We start from the raw sequence: 13,860 nt of genomic DNA, 5'->3' as shown, positions 1-13,860 counted from the left end.
TACGTATTAATTTTATTACCATAATAATATAGTTTTCGTTGAGATCATAAGATTCTATTCAATTAATATTCAAGACACATTTGATAAACGTACATATATGCCAGTTCTATTGTTGTCACAGTTCTAAGTTTGTTCTTATTAAATCAAATAATAAAAACATTTTTCATTTATTAAAAAGTACATATATTTCGGTGCTATATGATAAAGCTGCTGGTTAGAATACGTGAATCTTACCCGACAATTACGGGTTCAACCCAGGCAATTCCACCAAAATTTTCATATGCTCAATATATATATGTTTGATGCTCATGCAAAACGATGAAGGTAAACATTTAAATCATAATATATGTATCGGATAAAAATGTGTATTCCTGCATTATAACAGCATGGTTAAATAAGCTCTAAACCCATCTCAAAAATAGTGGAAGTCTTGCCCCACAGTGGGATATATACAGGCTGTAAAGTAATTCTAAATGTGGAGTACCTACATTTAACTTTACTCGTCTAGGCGAATTTCGATACATTTACTATAGGGATTTTTTTTTACCAGCTCATCTAGGTTGGTTTCACTTAGTCGTCGGATATTCTACCGCCTAACATTCAGGTACAATATCCCATAGTCCAATGTTTTGGGTGAACTTGAGTAATTTCAGGTACAACGGCCATAATATCATTTCATAGCTGGCGGCACATTGACGCTGGAAATGTAATTTATTTATATGTATATTTCTGACATTCAATTTTTAGTGTCGCAGGTGAACCGTTTATTACATAATAAATGTTAATCAATAAATATTTTAATTTAGATTTTTAAATCTTTGAAAATATACACTTCATAATTGTATATTTCAAGGAATGTACTTTGCTTATAGTAGTAGATTTTTTGTCTATCAATAAGCAAGTGTAACAACACTTCTAATTAGAATAAAGATTTTTGACTTTGACTTTATATTTCTTATCATATTTTTTATGAGTCTATGAGGAATGTTGATGTTGCTATTCACGTTTGTAGTATATAGGTCACCGTTTCGCCACGCTGATGAGTGTACGTTTCTTTTGACGGAAATAAGATTTTTGGAGACGTCCTTTATAAATTAAATGTAATCTTTTCCTTTGACATTTTATGAAAGCTCTGTGTATTTGTAGCTCTCGTGGAATAGCATTTTATAAGCGACCGCGGTTCTGGTTAATGAAATATTTAAAAATAAGTCGACCAATGAAATATTTATCAGTACCTACTCATTTGATACTAATAAAATAAGTCGAAAAGTTGTCGGAAAAAGAGTCTCTTATTCTATGTAGAAACATGTAATTTATGAACAATTGTTGTTTAATAAATTAGGTACCTAAAGTCTGTATGAATCGGAAAGATTTTGAGATTGGTAATTAAAAAATTTAATAAATTATTACTTTATCTTTAAAATAATATATTTTTTTAATTTGTCATTATCATATCGTTTTTACCTAAGTATTTTTTTTTTAAATAGTTTCATACAACCGATTGGGTTATAATTTATCCGCACTTTTATATTATTGTGGGTATATTGTAAAAAATATATTTATTAACATAATAAGTATTAAAGATCTAAATAGCAATTCCGATCTACTAGGCGAAAAAGGAATCTAGCCTCCTGTTACCTGTGGTGGCAATAAGACACCCCGTCTTATTCTTCGCCGGGTGGTGGAGGGGTGGGGGTTCGAGCTGTGTTATAAGTGTTAGAAAAGTTTTTAAACTATTACTTCAAGATCCAAGTGTTTCAACTGCCAACGGCACAAATATATAATTTGGAATTAAAGATAAATATTTGCGATGCTCTTCAACGTTTTTACGACGATTCCAATCTTAACATTGTTTCCTTGATATGATAAAAATACTTTCATATATATTTCTGATATAGATTTATTTAAAACTTGATTTAAATAACAGATACAACTTTAATATAAATTTAGCCCCGGTTGTACTAAATTCTTATGTAATCAAGATATTATATGTAACTATATAATATCTACTATTTTCATCCTATTACCTTTATTACCGGCGAGTTGTATTTACTCTTAACTCGCCAGTCGGTGTAATCTTTATTGATATTATAAGGTGAAGAGTTTGCTTGTTTGAATGCTAATCTCCGGATCTAGATGTCTGATTTGATTAAATATTATTGCTTTAAATAGCCCATTTATTGCGGAAGGTTATGTGGGCTAGAGTATATACCGCTAAGTAGTATCCACATTAGTCACGGATGTAGTAAGTAATTATAATTTAAATGTTCTTTTTTTTTCAGTTCATGTTCTCCGAGATAGCGAATTGCCGCTAGAATTAGCTTCAGCCCTGGGCCCTGATGTTCAATTCGTCCTCAAATACGTTGATCCTGGTACGTCAAGTTATTTATATCACTAACTCAATTTTTATTAATCTAATTATGTTTAACGGTTAAGTGTGTACTGTAAATACAGCCTAAATATGTACATATATATCACCTTTGGATCCCATTGTTTGCAGGGCATTGAATGTGTAAGGAGTGATTTATATTTCTCACATAGATAATGTCGTTTTCTAAAAAAAAAAAAAAAGACATTATCATTGTCTAAAAGATTTACCATCGGGTGACCTTTTCTCCGCTTTCCTAATATATTTTTAAAAATATACATATATGCACTCAAATTAATAGATACCGTAATAATATACTTGTTCATAGGGTTTTGTGCAAACCTGTCTTGGTAAGTACCACCCACTCATCAGATATTCTACCGCCAAACAGCAATACTTACTATTGTTGTATCCGTTGAATGGTGAGTGAGCCAGTGTAATTACAGGCACAAGGGATATAACATCTTAGCTCCCAAGTTTGGTGGCGCATTGGTGTGATGTAAGGAATGGTTATTATTTCTTACAGTGTCATTATCTATAGGTGGTGGTGACCATTTGCCATCAGGTGGTCCATATGGCCGTCCGCCTACCTATTTCATAATAATAAACCATTGCATATCAGTGTGTGATCTCAATAGTATCTCTCTAGATAAAGGCTAAACAATTAGTATTTTGTAACAAAAAAAAAAAACAATTTTAACAAAATAATTAAACTTTATGACAATCTTACCTTGTTTCTCTAATCAAATTTTATTAAAAAAAAATTCAGCACTTTACAACCTATTAATTTAATAAAGTTTGATATTAATTAATGTTAATTGATCAAATTAATTAATTTAAATTGAGAAATATTGACATAATATTTTTTTAACTTTAACCGGTATAATGTTAAAGTAGTATCATATATTTTTTGTGTGTTTGTACCACTTTAAATGATATTAAATCAATATTACAGTTACATACGTATGTCTAGTTCTTTTTTGTTGGCCTTAGAATCTGTGTCCTTTATAATGTCGTCATGACCGATTTCGGCCACGGCGACCAAGCTCAAGGGAGGCCAGCGAACTACGCAGGACATATTATAGTGCAGAAGAGTGTGCGCAAACAGTTGGGCTCTCTTTTCCGTTACTGTCATAACTCGATGGGACGGCAAATCCGACTTGATCGGAAAGAGTTCAGGCGCAAGACCAACGGCTCTACGTACTTTCCGAGGCACGGTATTTAACACACCTCGAACTTCCAGGATTTGGGCTGATAGTAAGAATTTTACGGCAAAAAATCCTTATAACTTTGACTTTTGACCTGAGTTTTGAATACATTACCTCGAGATCTGAGGCCTTATATCGAGACATTAGAGTCATTAGACCAACGGGGCAGTCAATTTTTATGATTATTTTACGGCGGATTTCAGATGTTAGTAAATACTTAAATAGCATGTTTTGAGTGTCAGTTTAAATAACTGTATATCATCAATCTTTACTGAGATCAAAGTAAACATACCCTTTACTTCATCGGATACGAAGATAAAATTGAACGCGAACTTTAAAATCGACTCGTAACCTTAAAATAAAATATATTGAAAATTTTATAAACAAAAGTGTATTCTATTGCTTCCAGTTTGTATAAGGATAAAAGTATTAAGAGAACCAATAACTCTCGACGTTCGTGTTTAAGTTTATCTGCAGAGTTTTCTATTAAAAGGAAGTTGTTAGAGAGTAATTGCTTCGTTTATTTGTTCCTCCCTATATTGAGTGCAATAAAACTGTCGCTAAGGACGACGATCCTAATATTAGCGAAGGGTGGTTTAATTTGGAATTGTAATCATGCAATCCAGAATAATAATGTAAGTCACGTGATTGAATTTCTTTAAAAGGGTAAAATATTGAAAAGTAGAAAAAATATTATATTAATGTTTTATTCCATTCAATGACAAAATCAAAACCAATTGAATGAAAATAGTCATTTTACAAAATTATATTAAATGTAAAACTACTCCCGGTTCGTTACTAGTTTCCATTTAAATAACATATAGTTAATCAAATATTATTAATGTATACGTATATCCTGCTCAAAAATCAACAAACTGACATTTTTATCTTGTACCTAAGTAATAAGTCTTATTTATTAACAATTTTTAACATAAGATTTTAATTTATTTACTGTTAAGTGTGTATGTGTGTGTGTTTAACATCTTAAGTATCTTTTACAGTCAATACGCCACTAATCGTGGGAACTGATGCTAGGTTCCTTGTGCTTGTATTTACACTGGTTCAAGTATCTTGCAAACCGAACCACAAACTACTGGTAGAATAATAAATTTATGGCTTTCTGCTAGCAGTAAACTAATATACATATATAATATAATATACATATACATGTTATTGGGTACATAGGTAGATAAACTTTATTCGCGTCTAAAATAAAATGTTTCGGTACGAGGAGTGCGAGGCTATGGATACAGGTTTTAATTTTACGCCATGTTCATTGCATACATAATGAGCCTTCATAAATAGTGTAAACAGCAAAAATATTGGCCAAATGAATAAATGAATCATTAATTATTCACTGAAAATTACATAGGTACTGTAATCATACTGAGAGTTAGGATTGTCAGGAATTAATATCAGTGTCATTAATGTCATATTATACTGCTCGAGAATTCTCAAGTATTATAATATGAATAACATCAGCCATTAAATTAAGCAAATTAAAGGCGAAAGTTTTCTCATATTATTTTTTTATACCGTCATACAAAACTTCATTAGTCGACAGTTAGACAGTTATTTTAGACGTGAAATATAGCATAATGGAGGTAACGCTATTAAAGTGTTCTACACTTATATAAGTGACTTTCTCTTTATTATATAAAAATATACAATGGTTATGCTTTATTTTTTATAATAAAATGTAACGAGAGGTTATTTTACGTTACTATTAATTACTAAGTGAATATTTCTATGTATAACGTTATTAGAATTCTTTCATTCGGACTCAAAAAAACAAAAATTAAAACACACGATGTCGCATCATGATATCAATTTGTAATTATGTGTACTTAACTTAACATTATAAATGCAAAGAGATTTCGTTTGTTACGCTTACATATCTTAAACTCTCAAACGATCGTCATAAAATTTTGTGTACACGTTTTTAGGGGATATCTTCATACAGAAGATGACATAGGGTAACATTAAACGCGGACGTAGTCGCGGGAGAAAGTACTAAAATATTACAAATAACTTATTAAAGCCTCAATATCATACAAATTCACACTTTTTACAAGCTTTATTTAATATGATTAGTTTAACTTCACTAACTGTACCATTAGTATGCGTGTGTCAAGTCTTGCAACATAATTTGAAATCACTTCCAATCAGTCGACCGATCCGTTTTGAAGTCACCATTTGGAATTAGTGCTATTCTACAAGAACTCACTCTGTAACTAACTTATTATATTACGTTAACTTACGGAATTTTGATGCACGTGTTTTTTAAATCTCACAATTAATATCTTTCAATCAACACTTCCTGACATACACTTTCATGGTCAGCGGTGAGTTTTTAATTCGTACAAAATAGTTCTACTGGTTATAAGAGTCTAGTTTAATAAAAATAATATTTATTTTTCAGAAATATAATTTAACACACAAGTTTATTGTTAAAAAGGTATTTTTATTACTTTTTAAAAAGTCATTAAGCTAAATAGATGGCTATCAAAATTAAACCAAGTATAGTAATGTTTGGCTAGGTATGAGCATAACAAATTTAATTCATTTAATTTTGCCAGCTTAAAGATGTTGCATATGAAATAGGCTTAATTATGATATAAGTTCTATTAAAGGGTACAGATGGGTTAGACCCGCCATAAATAGTCCTTTCGGTAATCCTTAAGATAAATTAAGGTTTTTTAGAACTCCAAAGTAAATTTCTCATTCTGGAATTAGTTGTGCAACTTTATGTACTATATTTGTAGGTATTCAACGGTCTTTGTTTTTAACGCATGCATTAATTATACATAAATTAATAATCCTTTATTAAGATTGTGTCGGAAACTCGAAACTCACCGCAGAACACGAGCGTAAATTGTCAAAATGTGATATCGAACATTGATTATAATAATCATAAAATTTATAGGATACAAGTATCAAAAACGCCTATCACCGTAACTTGACGAGTTTGACATTTCTCAAAGTTAATTTTCACGGAATCGCACTCTTAGTTAAATCAGTAAAATTATTAATGAGAATGTCAAATTTTGTGGTTTCTAAGTATAACGTTGACTAATTAAATTAAAAAAAATAAGTGTACCTTCAGATTATTTTTACGAATATACCTGGATACAGAGTGTATGTCTGTGTAAATGTATGTATGAACTAATAGTTTTAGTAATTATATTATAGTATCTATTACCGATATCATTGCCGTTTCGTTTTCATATTTCATAACCTTATTTGAGTTCTAGACTCCGTTAAGCTAGACTGTAATTTCATGACGATCGGTTGAGTGGTTTAATCATAATGGGGTAACAGACCTATACATTACACACAGATATATACAGAATTTCTTTCGCATTTATAACATTATACATATTAAAAATTAGCATATAAGTATATATTATTAAAACTACTATACTTTATTACTTTGTGGTAAGGCTTTGTGCAAGCCCGCTTGGGAATGTAATCATAGCATATTCACCATTATTCCTATCATCAATGGGATTAATATTTCTTGAAGTACCAATGTCTATGGGCAGTGGTGACTTTTATAGTAGTTGTAGTATATGGTATAGCAATTGTATTGTTGAAATAATAATACAATAAAATTACACAATTGTTGATAATTTTGCTAATGTAATTCGTATGGAAATGAAGATTCTTAATCATAAATTAAAACTCTTTTGTGAACAGGTTTATCTGTTCGTTATGTGGAATACTTTAACTTTAACCCTTTCCCTGCGTATCACATATGATTCAACTTTATTGTATTACACTATTATATGAATAATAAATAAATAAAAGATATTAGGCGTAAATATCGATTCGTATTTTTTTTTAAATACATTTTTATACGAAGATGCGTACGCATCGATTCTTTATTTCGGCTTGGATTCAGCTTTCGCACTACTGTATTTACAATGTGTATTAAGTGTATTTTTTAATTGCAAACAACTGTTGACAGGTACTGGTAGATAGGCAAGTCACTGTTATGAATATATTAATAGGTAAAAAGTAATAATTTGTCTATGTCTAAATCAAATTGTCTTTGAGTGGTTGGTACATATAATATTTGACAGCAATAATTAGAATATAGTACTTTTCTTTTTTGTTTATGTTAGAGATGGCAAACGAGCAGGAGGCTCACCTGATGGAAAGTAACAACCACCGCCCATGGACATGATATCTGCAACACCGGGGGGCTTGCAGGTGCGTTGCTGGCCTTTCAAGAAGGAGTACGCTCTTTCCTTGAAGGTTCCCAAGTCGTATCGGTTCGGAAAAACCGCTGGCGAAAGCTGGTCCCACAGAGTGGTTGTGCGAGGCAGAAAATGTCTTAAAAATCGCGCTGTTGTGGATTTTCGGATATCTTGGTGGTGTGAGTGATATTTTGAATTTAGACGAGATGTCCGAAGGTGAAATTCAGCAGCCGGGATTAATCCGAACAATTCCTCGGAACATTCCCCGTGATCAATTCAGTAGAAGATGCAGAGCGATCCAACATCTCTACGCAAAGCCAAAGGATCAAGCAGATCGAAAAGGGCTTGATCGTCGATAATTCGAGCCGCTCTACGTTGGATACGGTCAAATGGAAGGAGCTGGTACTGGGGAGCACCCGCCCAGAGGTGAGAGCAGTACTCCATGTGAGGCCGAACTTGTAGAGTCTTAGACGATGGGCCGACGTGAAATACTGTCTTGCCGTGCTGAGCACACCGAGATTTTTTGGTGCCAATTTGGCTTTGCCTTCCAATTAACCGCGGAACTGAATGAGGCTTGAAATATCGACGCCAAGTATTCCGATACTAGCTGTGGCGGCTAACGGAATGTCCTCAAATCGTGGAGATACGACAAATGGTATTTTTTTAGCAGTTAACGCGTAAACTTGCGTCTTTTTGCGGTTGAAATGGACTAAGTTTAGCTGGCCCCAGTTCGAGACTTTGTTTAACGAAGACTCGAATTCAGACACAAGGTTGTTCCGGTTTTCTTCGACGTTTTCCCGAGAAATATTTATATACTTTTCAGTAATAATTAGTATGTAGGATATAAGCAACTAAACAAGGATTCAGAACTGATAATTATAAAAAATGATTGAATCCTTTCCTCGTATATCCTATATCGCAGCCTTTTACTTTATAAGTATCCAATATAATTTAACTTATCACATCTGAAGTAACTTTTGTAGATATCCATTTGTGTCACGGCCATTTTCCAATAGAATATGTAATTCATATGCCTGTCCTAATCCAGGTCCCAGACTATCTCTGTATCAAATTTCATTACAATCAGTTGAGTGGCTTAGTCGTTATGTGGAGACAAACAGACAGACCGAGTCACATTTATATTATTAGTTTAATAAAATGAGACGAAATAATAAGTTAAAAGCAACAGAATCCCAAAGCTTTGGTAAGTTCGGTATCTATAAAATCATTCGGAATTCGACAGCTATTTATCGCCCGAGATTGATTGTCTAAAGATAAATCGTTCAAAGCACTCTTTCCAAATTGTCCGAACTTGATTGCAAATGGCTTATTATGTTTTACTTGTTCTTCTTTTCATTAACGAGAATTTGTGTCCTTGTTTGTTAACGACATTTGTTACTGTGAAACAATACTTATTACAAGTAGTTATTATGAATATAGTATTAGTAGAAATAATAGAGCTGTGATGACGATTCGTATTCAAGTGTAACGACATATTAACTCTACAGATTTTGTAGACATTAATTTAACATAGCGAATTAAAATGACAGCAAAATGAGCGATCGCCAATTGAATGTGATTTTCCAATACTTAAACTCAGTTGTTAATTTCTGTGTATTGGATATCGTCAGGAAAATCACTGCAAGTAAAAAAAAAACTAAATATAGATGCTATTTGTTTCTCTAGAAGCTTACTATTCTACAACTTCCATAATAATATTTGTTTAAATATCGTTTTCAAGAATATCATTTTCAATTCTTACCTGACAGCTTCACGCTTTAGAGTGACTTCCAATGATATTTAAAAAATATTCTAACTAAAAATAGACCAATATTCTGTATTGCTGTGTTCCGGTTTGAAGGGTGAGAGAGCCAGTATAATTACAGACACTGGGGATTGATTAGATACCAAGGCTCGCATCGCATTGACTGTAATAAGTGTTTTATAGTACTTGCAATGCCAATGTTACGGGACAAAAGGGATCACTTAGAACTTACCATGTATTTGCCACTATTGCTAGACGGCTTTTTTAATATAAATGAAAAATAAATAAATGTATTAATATTATGATTGCTAATTTATCTTTGATCTCGTATTTTGGGGTATAAAAACAGTCATATTGAATTCGTACAACTTAATTAATTTCCGCATTCATACGCATAATGGCTTGACGAAGACCTAGTTAAGTTTTCATAGCTGTATCTTTAGAGGGAATCCGATGTAAAGAATATTATATAAGTAACATTTCAAGCATTGGCTTTATTGTACAACTTATGCTATTTTGTTCCTCAAATTACAACACAGCTACAACAGATTAATATTTTGATAATAAGTAGACAGAGACGTGCGGTGTATTATTTTATTAAAATTATTAGTGAGACGTTACAAACCATCACATGTTTTACGATAGTAATCGGGTCCGACGGATTAACTTGTTTTCTGAGGCACGAATGGGTTGAGAACGCGAATAAAAGGCAATTTATGTCAATCAGATAATAAATCATATCTTAATATTTCTTATTAATGAAATTATGACTTTAATATTTTAAATTGGAATTTTGTTCTAAGCGATGTAGTTAGTCTAGAATTTATTTCATGATCACAAACGTATCGGTCGTGTAAGAAATATTATCCAATCCTTATATCACACTAATGTGCTACAAACGTTGAAGCTAAGCTAAGCTAAGCTAAGCTATGTTATATCCCTTGTGCCTGTATTTACATTGTCTCACTCACTCTTTAAACAGGAACACAACAATACTAAGTATTGCTGTTTGGCGGTAGAATATCTGAGTGGTCGGTACCTACTCAGACATACTTGCACAAAGTCCTACCATGTGATACGAAAATTCGATCAATCCTTAATTGAAATGGAAAATCAGCTTCATTAAAATATCATCGAAAGTAAAAGTAAGGTAGCAAATATATTTAATATAAGGAGTGTCATGTAGGTAATTCGAGAAAGAGAATACGAAACGAACGAGAAAATATCATTTTATATTCATAGGTCGATAAACTTAATGAATATTAATTTAATTTCTCGTTAATAAATATCACTAATTCCATATTCGTCGGAACGCTACTGTGGCCGACTTTGGATTAAATGACATCTAACAGAATACTGTTTTATCACTAACCATAATCAAGAAAATGTACACACATTGACACGAAAAAAAGCTAATAACTATACACGCACACATTTAAACGATTCACCTGTTGCTATGGTTGTGTTGTGAGGCTCTGCTGCTCCGGCGCAGGTTGTAAGTCTCCCCACTATTATCAAATTTAATATAGCCGTCTCTTTTTTCCTGCTACTTTAAAACGAGATGGCAGATCAAACGTGTTTACGTCATGAAATGAGCGTCGGTAAAGCGATTCAACTGTTTTATCGACTATACAACTGGATCAACGGTCTTTCCTCGCTCATATCGCGACGAACTTAGTTTTAACTTACCACCGTAGCATAACGATTGCTTTATACAATTTAACGGACGGTTTTTCAGCAATGTTGTGTTTAACACGTCACAATTAGATTTAGGTATCGTGTTTATGTTTAAAGTGACAGGTTTTTTAGTTACATAGTGTTGTTTTGAACGCACGGTATAGTTTGTGCTAATTTAGGCTTTCATCTTAGTGAATGCTGGCTTAAATCACGCCATGTACCTCTGTGCACCGTAAGTTCGTTAGTGGTTGTGTTCGAATTTGTGGTGGAGATAAAGTTTTACACGTTGTACTCTGTACAACTGTGGTGTTGTGAATAGTGTTCAATAAAGGATTGTCACATACACTTCAGCATAAAACAGGGTATGTAGTATTTGGTTCATAACAACTTTCTAAGCAGTTTCTCGAAGTTGATATACGGCCTTTTATAAGCAACCTCTTTGCTTATTGCTATGTTATTTTATAGGAAGAGAGGTTTTATTGATAAATATTATGTATTAAAAACTAACGGTATGGAGATTTTGGAATCCTTTTCGTGAATAACTACCTGCGTGTATTTAAAGCGAATTGTGCTCTTTGAAATTCCTTTTGTGTTATTTTTTGTCTCCTTTTGTATACTAAAGGTAATTCTTAAAAGATTTCAGAATATCTCCAAAGTTCAACGACCGACGTTAACGTAACTTGATGTTATAAATCGTAAGAACAATCGCTTACAACTTTACTATTACTGTATTAATGACTGACTTGTGAAGGCCACAAAATGAAAAAAAAAAAACCTCCAAATGACACATTTAATTCTGCAATGTTATTTATCCTAAAAAGAACATCAACGCGTCACACACTGTGTTAAAAACAGGACTATGTTAAACTTATTGGACTTAAATACGTTCTTATAAGTATAATATAAACAATTCCTTAAGCTTACAAGTAGGTGTCATTTAAAAAAAATATTATCGTATGTACACAAATAACTTCTAATAGTTTGCGATATTTTACTTCATAACTTTGCAAGCGTGTGTTAAAACAAACAGAATATAGGTACAAAGTTATGATCATAGCTTAGAGTTTCTTCAACTCCATTAAAATCCATACAACCAAATATTTCGGATAGTAGATTAACAAATACATCGAAGTTTTCAAGTATTCTCCAAAGACTTCACGTGCAACTTCAAATATTTACCTATGAGATTGAATATTGAAGATTAACCGTTGTTCCTTAAATGTAATTACCACAAGGGATTAAATTAACGCAAGGTATTTAAGCATCACACATTTCTTCCCTTAAAGTTAAATGTTAATTTCGACGTATAAATTGGTTATATTGAAAGTGTTGATTACGTATTTAGTGTTAGAAATATGTAAAATATATAAAAGCCTGGCTGATTATAAGTATATTATATTTTATGACACTTTGTGTCATAATTCATTTTGTTGCTGATAAAGTTATATATCCATTTATAAATAACAGTATCTGATTACAATTTAAAATGCTATTAATTTTTCGTCGATGATCCTTCCGATATTTATTATTAAGGTATTTGAGGCTCATTTTGTTACAATAGAAATGAAGTATGATATAAATGTACAATTTAAAAAGTACTTCTCTGTAGTAGTAAAATAGCTACTGACATGTCTTCTATAAGTAATAAATCATAACGTTTTTTTAAAATTTTTCCGTTTGAAATCTGATATCGCTTAGATAATAAATCCATTCCGTTTCCATCAATCTCGCGAGGATTCTTTACAGCTCAGCACATTTTGCGGATTCCTTTAATTAGAGACAGGTAATCCGAGAATAGGGCGGCCATGACATTTGTATCTCGAGAGACTTGCGGTTTCAGGGCTGCGAGAATGGTTTTTGTGTTAATTAACATTATTCCGCTCTCTACGACATTACACCTTGTGTTACATACTGAGATAGCTTTAACGACAAAATTCGACAAAATTACTCCAGATAATATTACAAAGTCATATTTGAGTTATCATTCGAGTGAACAATAAAGTATTTTTTATAAATATTTATTATTCTTTCAATAGTGAACTTGTAGGGAAATCATTGAAGACTTCTTTAAGAAAATATAATTAAGAACATCTTCCTTTACGTATAGCTAATGTTTCAAATACAAAAGATTTGACTGATAAAAAACATTCACTAAATAGCCCTTAGCTCGAACATGTAAGCAATTGAAAGTTCGAAGGAGGAAAACTCATACCTTCGGCGAATCGACCCCGTAGCCCTGTCGCTATTTAACTGGTAATAGCGTTGCTACACGATATTGCTATCCTTGCAAGTCAGATGCTATTGGAAAATGGATAAAATAGTACTAGCTACGAAGTTATACCTATATATACTTATAGTATACCTTTATTTAATCTTAGGAACGAACAATATTGAAACTTTTGTATCTTAGAATTTTGTTTATTTAAAATCAATAATTCAAATAGAGTTCATGAGGTTTCTTCTGAACACGCTCTTAGATATTCTTGACGAAGATACTGGCCCGTGTGGAATCTCGTGAAAGTTGGCCAACGCGTAAGATCAAGTGGATGAGTCGAAGAACGAGTTTAGTGAATCGGCAAGTGTCAAAACGAGTCGATTTTTATAGGAAATGGCAATGAATGAATGAGCTATTAGGACCAG

At 32.2% G+C, this 13,860-nt stretch overlaps 1 protein-coding gene across 2 annotated transcripts in view; it reads left to right on the top strand.

The window, feature by feature from the left end:
* The window catches only part of LOC113399144 (apoptosis-stimulating of p53 protein 1), a 240,190-nt gene that overhangs the window by 62,978 nt on the left and 163,352 nt on the right, over positions 1-13,860 (top strand). Inside the window, exon 4 of one of the 2 annotated variants that reach the window (XM_026638209.2) lies at positions 2,283-2,372. In XM_026638209.2, the coding sequence (XP_026493994.2) occupies positions 2,283-2,372 (90 nt within the window). Of the gene's footprint in view, positions 1-2,282; positions 2,373-11,197; positions 11,583-13,860 lie in introns of those variants that run through there. The other variant, XM_026638210.2, reaches the window with a different exon arrangement.

This window comes from Vanessa tameamea, chromosome 15, assembly GCF_037043105.1.
Source record: "Vanessa tameamea isolate UH-Manoa-2023 chromosome 15, ilVanTame1 primary haplotype, whole genome shotgun sequence".
Lineage (NCBI taxonomy): Eukaryota > Metazoa > Arthropoda > Insecta > Lepidoptera > Nymphalidae > Vanessa > Vanessa tameamea.
This window is presented reverse-complemented; position numbering and strand designations above follow the sequence as displayed.